At 44.4% G+C, this 16,112-nt stretch overlaps 1 protein-coding gene across 3 annotated transcripts in view; it reads left to right on the top strand.

The window, feature by feature from the left end:
- KLHL10 (kelch like family member 10) overlaps nucleotides 1-16,112 on the top strand; it is a 43,689-nt gene that overhangs the window by 7,673 nt on the left and 19,904 nt on the right. For 2 of the 3 annotated variants that reach the window (XM_033918231.1, XM_033918230.1), the window contains exon 2: nucleotides 2,282-2,771. In XM_033918231.1, the coding sequence (XP_033774122.1) occupies nucleotides 2,352-2,771 (420 nt within the window). In that variant the 5' untranslated portion in view covers nucleotides 2,282-2,351. Of the gene's footprint in view, nucleotides 1-149; nucleotides 205-2,281; nucleotides 2,772-16,112 lie in introns of those variants that run through there. The other variant, XM_033918232.1, reaches the window with a different exon arrangement.

The following is a 16,112-nucleotide window of genomic DNA, read 5'->3' on the forward strand; positions in this document are numbered from 1 at the left end:
TATGTAGAATACCGAGGGCAATTACACGCTTAACTGCATATTAGTGTCAGTTATTGATCACCAGTTAACAGCTAATTTAACAATTAGGTTACATATTTAACTGGCACTATTCTGTAACTTATTTATTCAATTTTCTAATCCATCCTCCCAAAAGAGTCCAGAACGGGTTACAAGTTTACATGCATAATAAAGGTTAGCAACAAGGTAAGTACATTTTCTATATACAGCATGAGAGATCGGATCTGCTTTGGGAACTATGTACAGCAACAGTAGGATAATTTCTATACATAGAATGAAAGATCGAATACATGTTTAAGGCAATTGTTAAGGCACTCTAATGATGGGAAAGTTAATAGTAGTTGGCCACAACTACGAGGGATTATAGTCAGACCAGAGCTATAGCGAGCTTTATGTGGGCAGTGTGGTCGCACATGGGAGGCAGGGGCTTCAAATTTAAGCCCCGTTCATTGCTTTCCCTGCTTGGCTGTGACTCAGTAGGTGAGACAGGAGCAATTCCGGCTTGGGACAGTCCTGGGTCAGACCTAGCATGGCTTATGTTCTTTTTCAAAGCACTCATGCAGTAACCCAACCTACAAATGGACTTGTGTATTCAGGCATCATAATCCACTTATTTCATACTTTGATTAAATATATCTATGATAATCCAATCTAACCAAAAGCTATTACCTAGAGTTTGTTTATTGACACATTTATGAGAGCTTGAAAAAGGATACTGATATGAGAAATGAGTCAAGTTTCTAAGTCTTCATCTTTTTTTCTTTTCATGGATGAGAGAATCCATCATGTCTCATCTAACCTTTAACAAGTTATTCCTTTTCTCCCAGTGCTTTAACATGTGCATCTAGTGTAAGGAATTTCAAAACTCAACAGCTAAGTAATGCCATCAACAATGAGGCCAGTTTCTTATAGTAATCCAAGGTTTCTGAGCCATGGAACAGGCCACTCTCAAAGGAATGCAAAGTCCATCTTTTACTACCTCTCCTACATTGTCACAGTGTGTAAGAAGATGGTCAGGAGAGGCTTGAACACAATGGACCTGTAGTCTTCATTCAACCTATCTTGACTAGGTAACTTTCTGTAGCCTGCTTGGTCAGTTAACATACACAGCTTCTGTACCAGCATTCCAAGCCGGCCCCTTGGCTTCAAGTATTTGCCATTCACAATGTCCTTATTCATTCCACGCCAGCCACCATGAATATGGATAGGGCAAGTTCTAGAACCCATCAATGATGTCACCATTGGAGGGGCTCTAGAACTCCTGCTTATTCATCCAAGACCATGTAGTGTTGAGAGGATCGAGAAAAATCAGTAGCCTTTAAGAAGCATTTCAATCACCGACTCTATGATGATGGATGTGGAGGAATCCTCCACAACATCTGGGTTCCATCAGAGCAATATGGAGAGGAAGATGAGTGCCATGGCGTGCACCATCTTCAACGAGCTCCGACTAGAAGGCAAACTCTGTGATGTAGTCATCAAGGTTAACGGGATTGAATTCAATGCCCACAAGAACATCCTCTGTAGCTGTAGTTCGTACTTTAGGTCAGTGCTTCTAACAAGTTCTCTAGATAAGGGCAGGGGATAAAGCATCATGCACATTTGTAAGTTTGCAGGGTACTTTATGAGTTTTTAAAGGAATCTAAGGTTTGCATAACTAAGAAGCTAAAATCTCTTAGAAAAATATCTGGCAAAAGGTTTCTGACTCGTGAGATTATAAGAGTTGTTTCATCCAAAGCTTATCTTGTATTGTTTTAAAGGAAGCATTTTATCCTGTCAGTTGTTTAAAAAAAAAATGGCATCCTACTACATGGTGTGCAGTGATTCCACTAGAGTGCGGCACACCCTTAAAAAAAGGAAAAAAATAATTTTGAAATTAGTTTTGATCAAAGCTTGGGACCTCAAATGGTTTTGCTCCCTCCCCTAATTTTAAGTGAATGCAGAAGTACTAACAAATTAAAATATCTCCCTAGAATGTTATAGTCCATCCACAATAAGCATTTCTTGTGTATCTAAAGATGAATAGAATATGGAACCCCATTTTCCAAGACCTCAATTCTGCAAAATTTAGAGCACTGCAATAACTGTGGAGCTGAATATTCTCCAAGCCATCTCAAATATGTTTTTGGCATGAGGAAAAAAAATGTCATTTTAGTCATTTTTGTGCCAACTACACAAATTTTGCTGGGTTGAGGCCTACTTAGTATCACCTGCTGCTTTTTCATTATGGTTTACACCTAATAACTAATGTTCTTTTTCTCAGAGCTTTGTTTACCAGTGGCTGGAACAATACTGAAAAGAAGGTATACAGCATCCCTGGCGTTTCTCCCGACATGATGAAGCTGATCATCGAGTATGCCTATACCAGGACTGTCGCTATAACTGCAGACAATGTGGAGAGACTTCTGGCTGCAGCTGATCAGTTCAACATCATGGGGATAGTTAGGGCCTGCTGTGAATTCTTGAAGTCTCAGCTCTGTTTAGATAATTGCATTGGGATCTGTAAGTTCACCGACTACTACCACTGCCCTGAGCTTCGACAAAAGGCCTACATGTTCATCCTCCATAACTTTGAAGAGATGGTGAAAGTGTCTACTGAGTTCTTAGAACTCTCTGTCTATGAACTGAGGGATATCATCGAAAAGGATGAACTCAATGTCAAACAAGAAGACGCTGTTTTTGAGGCCATTTTGAAATGGATTGCACATGACCCTGCCCGCAGGAAGCAGTACATTTCCATTTTACTACCCAAGGTAACTTTGTTAATTCATTGCTAGCTTCTGTCCCACTCATTACACACTTTAAATTATATCATTTCAGTATTTAGATTTCTGGTTCCCAACTTGGATCACAAGTCTGGATTTCAAGATTTATAATTCACTGCTGTTCATGGAATACAAAAAATTCCTACTACAGAGAAAGCCCATTCTAATAACAATGCATATATTTATTTATTGCATTTCTATACCACTTATAGTGGTTTACATTCAGGTAATCAAGCATTTTCCCTATCTGTTTCAGAAAACTCACACTCTACCTAATGTACCTGGGGCAATGGGGATTAAGTGGCTTGCCCAGGATTACAAGGAGGAGTGTGGGATTTGAACCCACAACCTCAGGGTGCTGAAGCTGTAGCTCTAACCACTGCACCAGACACTCCCCGCATAATGATGCTGTTCTTTTAAAGCAGCTTTCAATATAAAGCATTTGGCTAAAAGTCATAAGTGAGTAGTACCGTATTTTCTCGCATATAACGCGCGCATTATATGTGGTTTTTACGTACCGCGCATACCCTTGCGCGTTATACGCATGAGCGCTTTGTACAAAATTTTTTTACATAGTTCCCCCCCCCGATGTCCGATTCACCCCCCCCCACAGGACCGCTCGCACCCCCACCCCGAAGGACCGCTCGCACGCACCCCCACCCCGAAGGACCGCTCGCACGCACTCCCACCCGCACCCCCACCCTGAAGGACCGCTCGCACCCCCACAGCCTCCCGACCCCCCCCCCATCATGTAGAAGCTCCTACCGGTGTCCTGCTGCTTCCTCTTGGCGGTCCCGACACCCGACATGATCGGGGCAAGAGGGAGCTCAAGCCCTCTTGCCCCAGCCAACTGCGGCACCCCTGACACGATCGGGGCAAGAGGGTGCTCAAGCCCTCTTGCCCCCCTGACTCCCCAACACGATCGGGGCAAAAGGGAGCCCAAGCCCTCTTGCCCCGCCAACTCCCCAACTCCCCGACAATATCGGGCCAGGAGGGAGCCCAAGTCCTCCTGGCCCTGGCGACCCCCCCCCCCCGCTAGTTGTTCGGGCCAGGAGGGAGCCCAAACCCTCCTGGCCATGGTGACCCCCTACCCCCACCCTGCACTACATTACGGGCAGGAGGGATCCCAGGCACTCCTGCCCTCGACGCAAACCCCCCTCCCCCCAACGACCGCCCCCCCAAGAACCTCCGACCGCCCCCCCAGCCGACCCGTGACCCACTTGTCCGACCCCCACGACACCCCCACCCCCCTTCCCCATACCTTTGTGTAGTTGGCCGTAATGTAGTGCGGGGTGGGGGTAGGGGGTCGCCGTGGCCAGGAGGGTTTGGGCTCCCTTCTGGCCCGAACAACCATCGGGGGGAGGGGGGGTCGCCATGGCCAGGAGGACTTGGGCTCCCTCCTGGCCCAATATTGTCAGGGAGTTGGGGAGTTGGCGGGGCAAGAGAGCTTGGGCTCCCTTTTGCCCCGATCGTGTCGGGGGTGCCATGGTTGGCTGGGGCAAGAGGGCTTGAGCTCCCTCTTGCCCCGATCATGTCGGGGGTGCCGCGGTTGGCTGGGGCAAGAGGGCTTGAACTCCCTCTTGCCCCGATCGTGTCGGGGAGTCGGGACCGCCAAGAGGAAGCAGCAGGACACCGGTAGGAGCTTCTACATGATGGGGGGGTCGGGAGGCTGTGGGGGTGCGAGTGGTCCTTCAGGGTGGGGGTGCGGGTGGGAGTGCGTGCGAGCGGTCCTTCGGGGTGGGGGTGGGGTGGGTGCAAGTGGTCCTTCGGGGTGGGGGTGCGTGCGAGCGGTCCTTCGGGGTGGGGGTGCGAGCGGTCCTGCGGGGGGGGGGGAATCGGACGTCGGGGGGCATCAGGCTTTCAGGGTGGGGACAGGACTTCAAGGGGGAGAGGAGAGTCGGGGCGGGCGAAAGGAGAGTCGGGATGGCCAGAGGAGAGTCGGGGCGGGCGAAAGGAGAGTCGGGCGGCGACGGGAGAGTCGGGCAGCATGCGCAGTATACGGGTGTGCGCGGTATATAAAAATTTCTGTACATAAATTTGTGTTTTTCGCGCGCTATACCCGTGTGCGCGTTATCTACGTGAAAATACGGTAGTAGTAGAAAGCAGCATGTATGTACCTGAACAAAAGATTACTATCAACATGATCCCTTTGTTATGACCATCAGTATATGCAAAGATTCAGAACAGTGGTGGCCTCAATTGGGTTCTCACTAGAGTTCTCTAGGATATTGGTTCTCAAATCAGTCCTGGGTCTTGCCAGCTAATCAGGTTTTCAGGCTATACTGTACACAGTGAAGATGCACAAAATAGGTTTGCATGCTTACTACCTCCATTATGTGCAACTTTCTCTTGTGTATTAATTAGAGATATCCCAAAAAGCCACCCCAAGACAGGTTTGAGCACCATTGTTCTAGGTCATATTGATCCAAATGCCCAAGACAAAAAACTAAAATGTGCAGCTCACAACCTCCCATAACCTAGTTGGCTAGGCTGAAAGATGAGGCCCAGCAAATTCACCCTTCTGATTTGAGTGTACAGTTGTCTTTCTCTTGTCAATCTAGAGGAGAACAACTTTCCAAGTCATGACTTTTCTTTCCTAAATGTAACACAATTAGTAAAATTTGTCAAGGGGCTGGAATAGCTTCCTTATGAAAAAAGAGTAAACAGGTAGAGCTCTTCTAAGAGGGAATGTGATAGACATCTATAAAATCAAGAGAAAAGGTAGATGACTTAAATAGAAAATTATATCCTTTCAAAAAGGCTCTTGCTCTTGTACTAAGTGGTAGCAGATTTAAAAACACATTTGAGGGCATCTTTTCTCAGTCAATGTACAATCAAAGCTGTATCATTTGTTGTTGGAGACTGTAGTCAAGGAGTAGTATAACTGGGTTTATAATATGATTTGCACAAGTTTCTAGAGGGTAGCTTCATTGACAATTATTATCCAGGTATTCTTAGGGAATTGCCACTTCTTACTTTCAGGAATTAGCAACAGGGAAGGTTCTTCAAATGACTCAGTTTAGTTATAGAGACAAAGACAAGATGTCAGATTATGGACTTCTGATTTGTTTTCATCCTTTCATCATATACCCACCCATTAAATACAGGCTCCTTATGCATCAAGACCAGTGATTCTCAACCAGTGTGACACCAAAACTCTGACAGATAGTAAGCCTGTGGAAGGGTATTTTCAATAGGATGTGCAAGTCTGAATTTGGACATCCAGAAAGCCAGTAGAGAAAATATCTACCTGAAAATGGCAATGACCTTTTTTAATGATGTTTTGGTCCCAAGTATGTCTTTTTTGGCCATTCTCAAATATAAAGACATCCGTATAAAAAAACACACAAAAGCAACATTTTCAGATGTTCAATCAGCCAGCATTCTTGGCAAACTGTTCATAGACAGCTGAGTATTCTATAACATAGCAGAAGGGCACTCTAAGGATTACCGCAGAGAATGTCATATTGATAGTCCCAGGTATATATGTCACTGTAACTTGCTTCTATTGTAAAGTGAGTCCTCCAAAACTTACTGTACCCACTGTACACCACAACAATAGCCCTTATGCCTGTAGGTGTCAACTTAATGTAGGTACAATAGGTTTTGGAGGGCTCACCATACAATAGAAGCAAGTTACAGCAACATCTGTACTGGAGACTTTTAATGTGAAATTAACTGTAGTAACCCTTAGAATGCCCCCTCTACTCTCATATGTCTGTGTTACCATCTGGAGGGGATGTTGAAAAGTGCTCATCCAACCAAGAAGAGAATGATGTGGATCGGGTTCAATCAATGATCTGAAACAATGTCAAAACACAGAATTTTGTTTCTGCAAATTGGCACTTAACGAAATACGTAAGATAACTCTTTGCAAAATAAATGCTCAGAATTTAGGAAGTTGGTTGCTTGGGCTGAGAACGTTTCAGCATCCCCTCATCATATAGGCTAGATGTACTGGGGTTTTTCTTTTTCACATCTTTGGGTGATGGGGGAGGGGTTTCATGACCACTGGGGAAATAAGGGAAGGGGGGGTCATCTGGTTAGTATGGGCACCTTTTTAGTATTTAGATGCTTTTAAAACAGGTCTAGCTAGCAAATGACATAGGGACAAATTTGTTCCCATCTCTGTAGGAACTCAATTTCCCCATCCTGTCCCTGTGAGATTTTCGCTGTCAAATGCCTGGAAGCTCTGCCTTAAGAACATAAGATTTGCCACTGCTGGGTCAGACCAGTGGTCCATCGTGCCCAGCAGTCCGCTCCCTAACCAGTGCCCTAACCGAGTCTAGCCTTACCTGCGTACGTTCTGGTTCAGGAGGAACTTGTCTAACTTTGTCTTGAATCTTAACTGCACAAGCCTCGAACACTTATGATTTTAAAATGTTTGAGGCTTGTGCAGATGAGGACAGAGCTTGCAGGAATGGGGCAGGGACAGGAAAAGAACTCACCAGGACGGGAAAATGAGTTCCAGTATGGATGGGGAAAAATTTGTCCCCCGTGTCATTCTCTGCTCCAAACATCTAAAAAAAAAACCCTGGACATTTTTTAAAAGGTTTGATTATCCCTGCTGAGAGATTCCAAGTCTTAAGCCTGTCCAAAACATGCCTCTAACATGCCTTCTTAAGATCTGGACACACTGGAAACAAAACAACCAGAAAGACACATGGAACGCGCTTCCGGAGATTGTGATAGGGCAGAGCACGCTACAGGGGTTCAAGGAAGGTTTAGATAGGTTCCTAAAGGATAAGGGGATTGAGGGGTACAGATAGAAGTAGAGGTAGGTTATAGGAATAATCAGGGACCACTTCACAGGTCATAGGCCTGATGGGCCGCCGCGGGAGTGGACCTCTGGGCGCGATGGACCTCTGGTCTGACCCAGTGGAGGCAACTTCTTATGTTCTTATGACATCTAGAAAGTCTGTTTTGAAAATGCCAACTTGGATGTTTTGACTTGCAAGACGTCCAAGTGCCAGTTTATGCTGTCTTTTGAACATCATTTTTTTTTTTTTTAAATGAGCCTCCTAGTTTCCTTATGTGCGTCTCCAGGCTAGCCAGAAATCAAGATATTTGAAATACCTATAACCGATTCCTAGTTCTGGTTCTTCACTATCCTTGATGATCACTGCTGCTGCCAGCCCCAGCTGGAATTTTGCAGATAGAAACATAGAAAGATGACGGCAGAAAAGGGCTATAGCCCATCAAGTCTGCCCACTCTACTGACCCACCCCATTAATTCTGAGTACTAATGACCTAGTTCCTTAACTCGACCCTCGTAAGGATCCTACTAGGGCATCCCATTTATTCTTAAAATCAATAACGCTGGTGGCCTTGATCACCTGCTCTGGAAGCTTGTTCCAGTGATCTGCGTTCCTCTTCTGCAGCACAACTGCTGCATCCTGCACTTAAACTTTGCTGCCACCAGCCTCGGCTAGAAGTGCTACATTGTGCCCCCTATCCATCTGGCAGAGATTAGCACCGTCATCCTAGATCAGGAATGAGGCCTCTGTATCTGTGCTCACTGCCATTGCTGGATACAGGGGAGGAGTAGATGACCTAAGGCAATGTATCGCAAATTGTGTGCCCCGGCAGATTCCAGGTGTGCTGCGAGATGCCAGCGAGGAGGAGAGGCGCCGGCTGACTGCTTACAGGACGATGTGCCTCTCGCAATGAGAGGCACGTCCTGTAGTCAGTCAGCTGGCACTGCGCCTCTCTTCACCTCTCCTTCTGCAGCATCCTAAGCCACCAGCGGTATTAAGAAACTCAGGGCCACGGCTGAAGGATGCGTCAACATCAACGTGATGTCATTGCATCGACATCCAGGTGTTTTCAGATGCCCCCAGCTACAGCCGCGAAATTGGTGTTCCGCACTTTAAAAAGTTTGCGACACTGACCTAAGGAAACGCCTTTGCTTTCTCTTTCTGCCAGTTTAGTGCGAATTTGTCTAGCGCTGAACCCTATACCAAAAACCTCATGCTGCACAGCAGTCCCAGATTTCTCACCGGTGAAATAAATGAGCATTAAAGCTTCCACGAGAAAAAAAATGTTAACATTTAATCTCAGTAAAAGTAAAAAAAATACTATGCATCATTTTTTAACAGTGAATTTTTATTTAGATTTTGGTTTAATTCGGCAGTGTATTGTATTGTACTGTGCCATGCTCATGAACATTGTCCATCAGATATATCAGAAGATTGAGAAATCCTGGTCTAGCTATAGAAATTAATAAACAAACACTAATTTCTATGCTGTATCAGATTTTTTTTTTAACCTTAGCATTGCCATCCCTCTAGTTCCATGTCTCATAACAGATCTCTGTAATGATCTATAATAGCTGGGCATGATAGCATGACCTTCGCCTGATCTAAACTACATGACCATCTGTTTCTGCTAAGCCATCTATTAATATACTTATAATGTGAATGGCTGATAAATTGCATTATTTAAAGAAAATGGAAGATTATGTGCTTTTTCATCAGCAGCTAAAAACCCACCAGTCAATATAGATAAAGACCCGAATGTTCCATCCAGTCTGCCCAACCTGATTCAATTTAAATTTTCTAATTTTTTCTTCTTAGCTATTTCTGGGCAAGAATCCAAAGCTTTACCCAGTACTGTGCTTGGTTTCCAACTGCCGAAATCTCTGTTAAGACTTACTCCAGCCCATCTACACCCTCCCAGCCATTGAAGTCCTCCCCAGCCCATCCTCCACCAAACGGCCATATACAGACACAGACCGTGCAAGTCTGCCCAGTACTGGCCTTAGTTCAATATTTAATATTATTTTCTGATTCTAAATCCTCTGTGTTTATCCCACGCTTCTTTGAACTCAGTCACAGTTTTACTCTCCACCACTCTCTCGGCAGCGCATTCCAGGCATCCACTACCCTCTCCGTAAAGTAGAATTTCCTAACATTGCCCCTGAATCTACCACCCCTCAACCTCAAATTATGTCCTCTGGTTTTACCATTTTCTTTTCTCTGGAACAGATTTTGTTCTACGTTAATACCCTTCAAGTATTTGAACGTCTGAATCATATCTCCCCTATCATAGAAACATAGAAAGATGACGGCAGAAAAGGGCTATAGCCCATCAAGTCTGCCCACTCTACTGTCCCACCCCATTAAGTCAGAGTGCTGCTCGACCCACGTAGAGATCCCACGTGGATGTCCCATTTATTCTTAAAGTCGATCACGCTAGTGGCCTTGATCACCTGCACCGGTAGTTTGTTCCAGTGATCCACCACCCTTTCTGTAAAGAAATACTTCCTGGTGTCACCACCAAATCTCCCTTCTCTGAGTTTGAGCGGGTGCCCTCTTGTGACTGAAGGTCCCTTAGGAAAGAATATGTCGTTTTCCACCTCGACACGACCTGTGACGTACTTAAATGTCTCAATCATGTCACCCCTCTCCCTGCGCTCCTCTAGAGAGTAGAGCTGCAACTTGCCCAGTCTTTCTTCGTATGAGAGACCCTTGAGTCCGGAGACCATCCTAGTGGCCATTCGCTGGACCGACTCAGCTCGAAGTACATCTTTACGGTAATGTGGCCTCCAGAATTGCACACAGTACTCCAGATGAGGTCTCACCATGGTTCTGTACAGTGGCATTATGACTTCAGGTTTACGGCTGACGAAGCTTCTATTGATACATCCCATCATCCGCCTTGCCTTGGATGAGGCCTTCTCTACTTGTTTGGCAGCCTTCATGTCTGCACTGATGATTACTCCCAAGTCCCGTTCTTCTGAGGTGTATGTTCTGCATGGATTTCTGCTGCCGAGATGCATCACCTTACACTTCTTGGCGTTGAAGCCCAGCTGCCATGTTGAGGACCAGTTTTCCAACTTGATCAGATCCTGCGCCATACCATCCGTGAGATCGCTTTCACCTACTATATTACACAGTATGGCGTCGTCGGCAAACAGCGCTACTTTTCCCTGAAGCCCTCGGGTCAAGTCCCTTATGAATATGTTAAAAAGGGATGGTCCTAGGACTGAGCCCTGCGGCACCCCGCTAGTCACCTCCGATGTCTTAGAGAGGGTGCCATTGACCACCACCCTCTGAAGTCTTCCACTCAGCCAATCATTGACCCATGCCGTTAGTTTCTCACCTAACCCCATCGATTTCATCTTGTTTAATAGTCTACGGTGTGGGACACTGTCAAACGCTTTACTGAAATCCAAGTACACTATGTCCAGAGACTTTCCCGAGTTTAGCTTTCCTGTCACCCAGTCAAAGAAGCCTTTCCTCTAGGGTATACATATTCAGGGCTTCCAGTCTCTCCTCATATGTCTTCTGGCACAAGCTTCCTATCATTTTCGTCGCCCTCCTCTGGACCGCCTCAAGTCTTCTTACGTCCTTCGCCAGATACGGTCTCCAAAACTGAACACAATACTCCAAGTGGGGCCTTACCAATGACCTGTACAGGGGCATCAACACCTTCTTCCTTCTACTGACTATGCCTCTCTTTATACAGCCCAGCATCCTTCTGGCAGCAGCCACTGCCTTGTCACACTGTTTTTTCGCCTTTAGATCTTCGGACACTATCACCCCAAGGTCCCTCTCCCCATCCGTGCATATCAGCTTCTCCCCTCCCAGCATTTATGGCTCCTTCTGATTATTAATCCCCAAATGCATTTCTTTGCCTTGAATTTTAGTTGCCAGATTTTAGACCATTCCTCTAACTTTTGTAGATCCTTTTTCATGTTTTCCACTCCCTCCTCAGTGTCTACTCTGTTACAAATCTTGGTATCATCTGCAAAAAGGCACACTTTTCCTTCTAACCCTTCAGCAATGTCACTCACAAACATATTGAACAGGATTGGCCCTAGCACTGATCCCTGAGGGACTTCACTACTCACCTTTCCTTCCTTCGAGCGACTTCCATTAACCACCACCCTCTGGCGTCTATCCGACAGCCAGTTTCTGACCCAGTTCACCACTTTGGGTCCTAACTTCAGCCCTTCAAATTTGTTCAACAGCCTCCTATGAGGAACTGTATCAAAGGCTTTGCTGAAATCCAAGTAAATTACATCTAGCATATGTCCTCGATCCAGCTCTCTGGTCACCCAATCAAAAAATTCAATCAGGTTCGTTTGGTACGATTTACCTTTTGTAAAGCCATGTTGCCTCGGATCCTGTAACCCATTAGGTTCAAGGAAGTACACTATCCTTTCTTTCAGCAACACTTCCATTATTTTACCAATAACTGAAGTGAGGCTCACCGGCCTGTAGTTTCCTGCTTCATCCCTGTGACCACTTTTATGAATAGGGACCACATCCGCTCTCCTCCAATCCCCATGAATCACTCATGTCTCCAGAGATTTGTTGAACAAGTCTTTAATAGGACTCGCCAGAACCACTCTGAGCTCCCTTAGTATCCTGGGATGGATCCTGTCTGGTCCCATCGCTTTGTCCACCTTCAGTTTTTCAAGTTGCTCATAAACACCCTCCTCTGTGAACGGCGCAGAATCTACTCCATTTTCTCGTGTAACTTTGCTAGACAATCTCGGTCCTTCTCCAGGATTTTCTTTTGTGAACACAGAACAGAAGTATTTGTTTAGCACATTTGCTTTCTCCTCATCACTCTCCACATATTGGTTCCCAGCATTTTTTAGCCTAGCAATTCCATTTTTCATCTTCCTCCTTTCACTAATATATCTGAAAAAATTTTTGTCTCCCTTTTTTACATTTGTTCTTCCGCCTGTGCTTTCGCCAGACGTATCTGTCTCTTGGCTTCTTTCAGTTTCACCCTGTAGTCCTTTCTGCTCTCCTCTTCTTGGGTTTTTTTATATTTCACGAACGCCAACTCTTTCGCCTTTATTTTCTCAGCCACTAGGTTGGAGAACCATATCGGCTTCCTTTTTCTCTTGTTTTTATTGATTTTCTTCACATAAAGGTCCGTAGCCATTTTTATCACTCCTTTCAGCTTAGACCACTGTCTCTCCACTTCTCTTATGTCCTCCCATCCTAACAGCTCTTTCTTCAGGTACTCTCCCATTGTATTAAAGTCCGTACATTTGAAATCTAGGACTTTAAGTATCGTGCGGCCGCTCTCCACTTTAGCCGTTATATCAAACCAAACCGTTTGATGATCGCTACTTCCCAGGTGAGCACCCACTCGAACATTAGAGATACTCTCTCCATTTGTGAGGATCAGATCCAATATCGCTTTTTCCCTTGTGGGTTCCGTCACCATTTGTCTGAGCAGAGCCTCTTGAAAGGCATACACAATCTCCCTACTTCTTTCCGATTCTGCAGACGGAACATTCCAGTCCGCATCCAGCAGGTTGAATTCTCCCAACAGCAGAACCTCCTCTTTCCTTCCAAACTTTTGGATATCCACAATCAGATCCTTATCAATTTGCTGTGATTGAGTCGGAGGTCTGTAGACTACACCCACATAGATAGAAGTTCCATCTTCTCTTTTCAGAGCAATCCATATCGCTTCTTCCTCTCCCCAGGTCCCTTGCATTTCGGTTGCTTGGATATTGATCTTTACATAGAGAGCTACTCCACCTTTTTGACCATCTCTGTCCTTCCTAAAAAGATTATATCCCGGTATGTTTGCATCCCATCCATGTGATTCACTGAACCATGTCTCTGTGATAGCGACAATATCTAGATCTGCCTCTAACATCAGGGCTTGCAGATCATGAACTTTATTGCTTAGACTCCGAGCATTTGTGGTCATCGCTTTCCAGCTATTTTTCAGCAATAATCTCCTTTTTTGTATGGATTTTTGTTTCGTTTCACTTTCCGTTGCACTACTAAGAAATGAGTTGCTGATATTGCTTATGTTGCAGTCTTTACTACTATCACATCTTTCTTTTGCCGGGGGTAGTCTCTATAATTGTCCTTCGTAATACACCACCCCCACCTTCTAGTTTAAATGACTAGAAAAATATTGTCTAAATTTCTCTGCAAGGTTTCTTTTTCTTGCTGTAGTAATATGTAGCCCATCAGTGCAATATAGCTTCTTGTCCTTCCATGTATTTCCCCATCCTCCTATGTACCTGAAGCCTTCTTGATGACACCAGGCTTTGAGCCATCTATTAAAGTCCTCTGTGTTTTTCACTCTTTGCTCTCCCTTTCCATATGCAGGCAGTATTTCAGAAAAAGCTAAAGTGTTTACAAAAGTTTTCATGCCCTCACCAAGCTCCCGAAAAGCTTTCTGTGCTGCAAGTGTGGAGTTGTTGGCCAGGTCATTTGTTCCCAGATGGATAACAACATCAGTGTTAAAATCCTTAGTTTCTTCCTTAATTATAGTCTGTATTTGCCTGGAACTCCTGGTAGCTGAGGATCCTGGAAGACATTTCACTATTTTGGTCGCCTCGCCTTGTGTTCCAAGGTTAATGCCTCTGATGATGGAATCCCCCAACAGTAATAGTTTTCTGATTTGGGACTTTTTATTTGTGCTTAGAGTGCGCTTGTTCTCTTGAATTACCTTCATTGGTTCCAGTCCCATCTCCCTTCTGTTTTCTTGAGTATCGCAGTGCACTAGTGGAGCGAAGGAATTCTGTAGAGGTAATATTTGTGAAGATGGATGTTTCTGTGTTACATGTCGCAGTCTTCCTGAGCCTACTGTGACCCATTTATTCCTGGGCTGTTTTATTCTTTGAGGTAGAGGTGGTAAGTTGGTATGATTTTGTGGAGTGATGAAAGCTGCTTTAATTGTATTCAATTCTTGTTTAAGTTTGCAGAGCTCCTCCTTAATACTAGCAAGTTGAAGACAGATGGGGCAAGCCTTAAGCCTCCAATAGTATGTCTTGGAATTAAAGCACCACAGTGATTGCATAGAATAAAGATCATCTTGATTGGTTGTGAAGTGACTTGATTTGAGTAGTCCTGATTATTTGGATCTCTATATATGAAAAGTGGTCCTTGGGGTTGGTCGGACTACAAGTCTTACCCTTATTCCTATGAAGGAAAGGGAAAGAGGAAATATGATTTAATAAAGGAAAGACAAGGGTTTATTTTTTTGTGGTTTTTTGTTTTGTTTTTTTAAGTAAGAAACAGGGAGGAGAAGAGAAATTAAGCAGATATAATGCTGAAAAACAGTGAAAAGAGCAGAATATGAAATGCTGAGTAACTTAGCTTATTGAAGTTCACAGGGCAGCCTTGTTCACAGCACTGTCCCAAAGATAATGCAGTTAACCTTAGAAGTAAATCAGAGCTCAGCCCTTCTTCACCTAATCAGCAGACACAATGGCTAAAAACTAGTAATGGCTAAAAACTAGTAATATTCAGTCAGTGGCAGTGAGGGTTTCTTAAAATGCTTGCTATCACCAGTTAAGTTAGACCCAGATACTCAGTGGTGGACCCTGTGCAGGCATGGGTACTGAATATTCAGCCCTGACTAGACTGAAGCTAACTGCTGTTACTTACGGATTTTCAGCATAAGTGTTTTGGTTAAGTTCTCCTACCTCCCACCCTGCCAAATCTGATCCCTCCTTCTCATGGTCAAATGCCTGTGGTCTAAGGGTCATTGGGACAGGAGCGATTCCCATTCTCTCCTGCCTGCAGTATCATGTGGACAGGATTCTGTTAATGTGTATGGGGAGGAGGTTCTTGGAAAGGAGAGTGATACTACATTGGAGGGGCCAGGAGGGAGGAAGGGAGCTCTGTGCATTCTAATCATCATTACCTAGCACCCACATAGCTAAGCAACCAGTTAGGATAGCCTTTTACCATACTATACTATACTATACCATACCGTATTGTTTCTTATACCCCGCCAATGTCAACTGTGAATCATTGCAGCTTACATAAGATTAATAAGGTTAGCACGACAGAAGAGTGGGACTTGGGTGTGACTGTATGTGATGATCTTAAGGTTGCCAAACAGATTGAAAAGATGATGGCAAAAGCTAGAAGGATGCTAGAGTGCATAGGAAGAAGTATGGCCTGTAGGAAAATAAACATAACATAATTATTTATATATCGCACAGTGCCTTGTAGTTCTAGGCAGTGTAGAATAAGAATACAATAAAGAAGAATACAGTAAGGAGAGAAATTAACATTAAGGATAGAAAAACCATACCATGGCCCATAGATATTCCTAATCTCTCCTAGACAGGATTATAATCTATGTTAGTAGCCTCTAATATGAATGATAGGAGATATATACAATAAAGGAAGGAAACAATAAAACCTGTTGCTAAAAGGTAAGTAGAGTGCCTAGTACCATAGAAACCAGTAGACAGAACCAACAGTTGTGTACAGTGAAAGGAGGTATTGATGTCCCTGTATAAGACTCTGGTGAGACCTCATTTAGAATATTGTGTACAATTCTGGAGGCTGCACCTTCAAAAAGAAATAAAAAGTATGGAGTCGG

The sequence above is a fragment of the Geotrypetes seraphini genome, chromosome 13 (genome assembly GCF_902459505.1).
Source record: "Geotrypetes seraphini chromosome 13, aGeoSer1.1, whole genome shotgun sequence".
In the NCBI taxonomy this organism is placed as follows: Eukaryota; Metazoa; Chordata; class Amphibia; order Gymnophiona; family Dermophiidae; genus Geotrypetes; species Geotrypetes seraphini.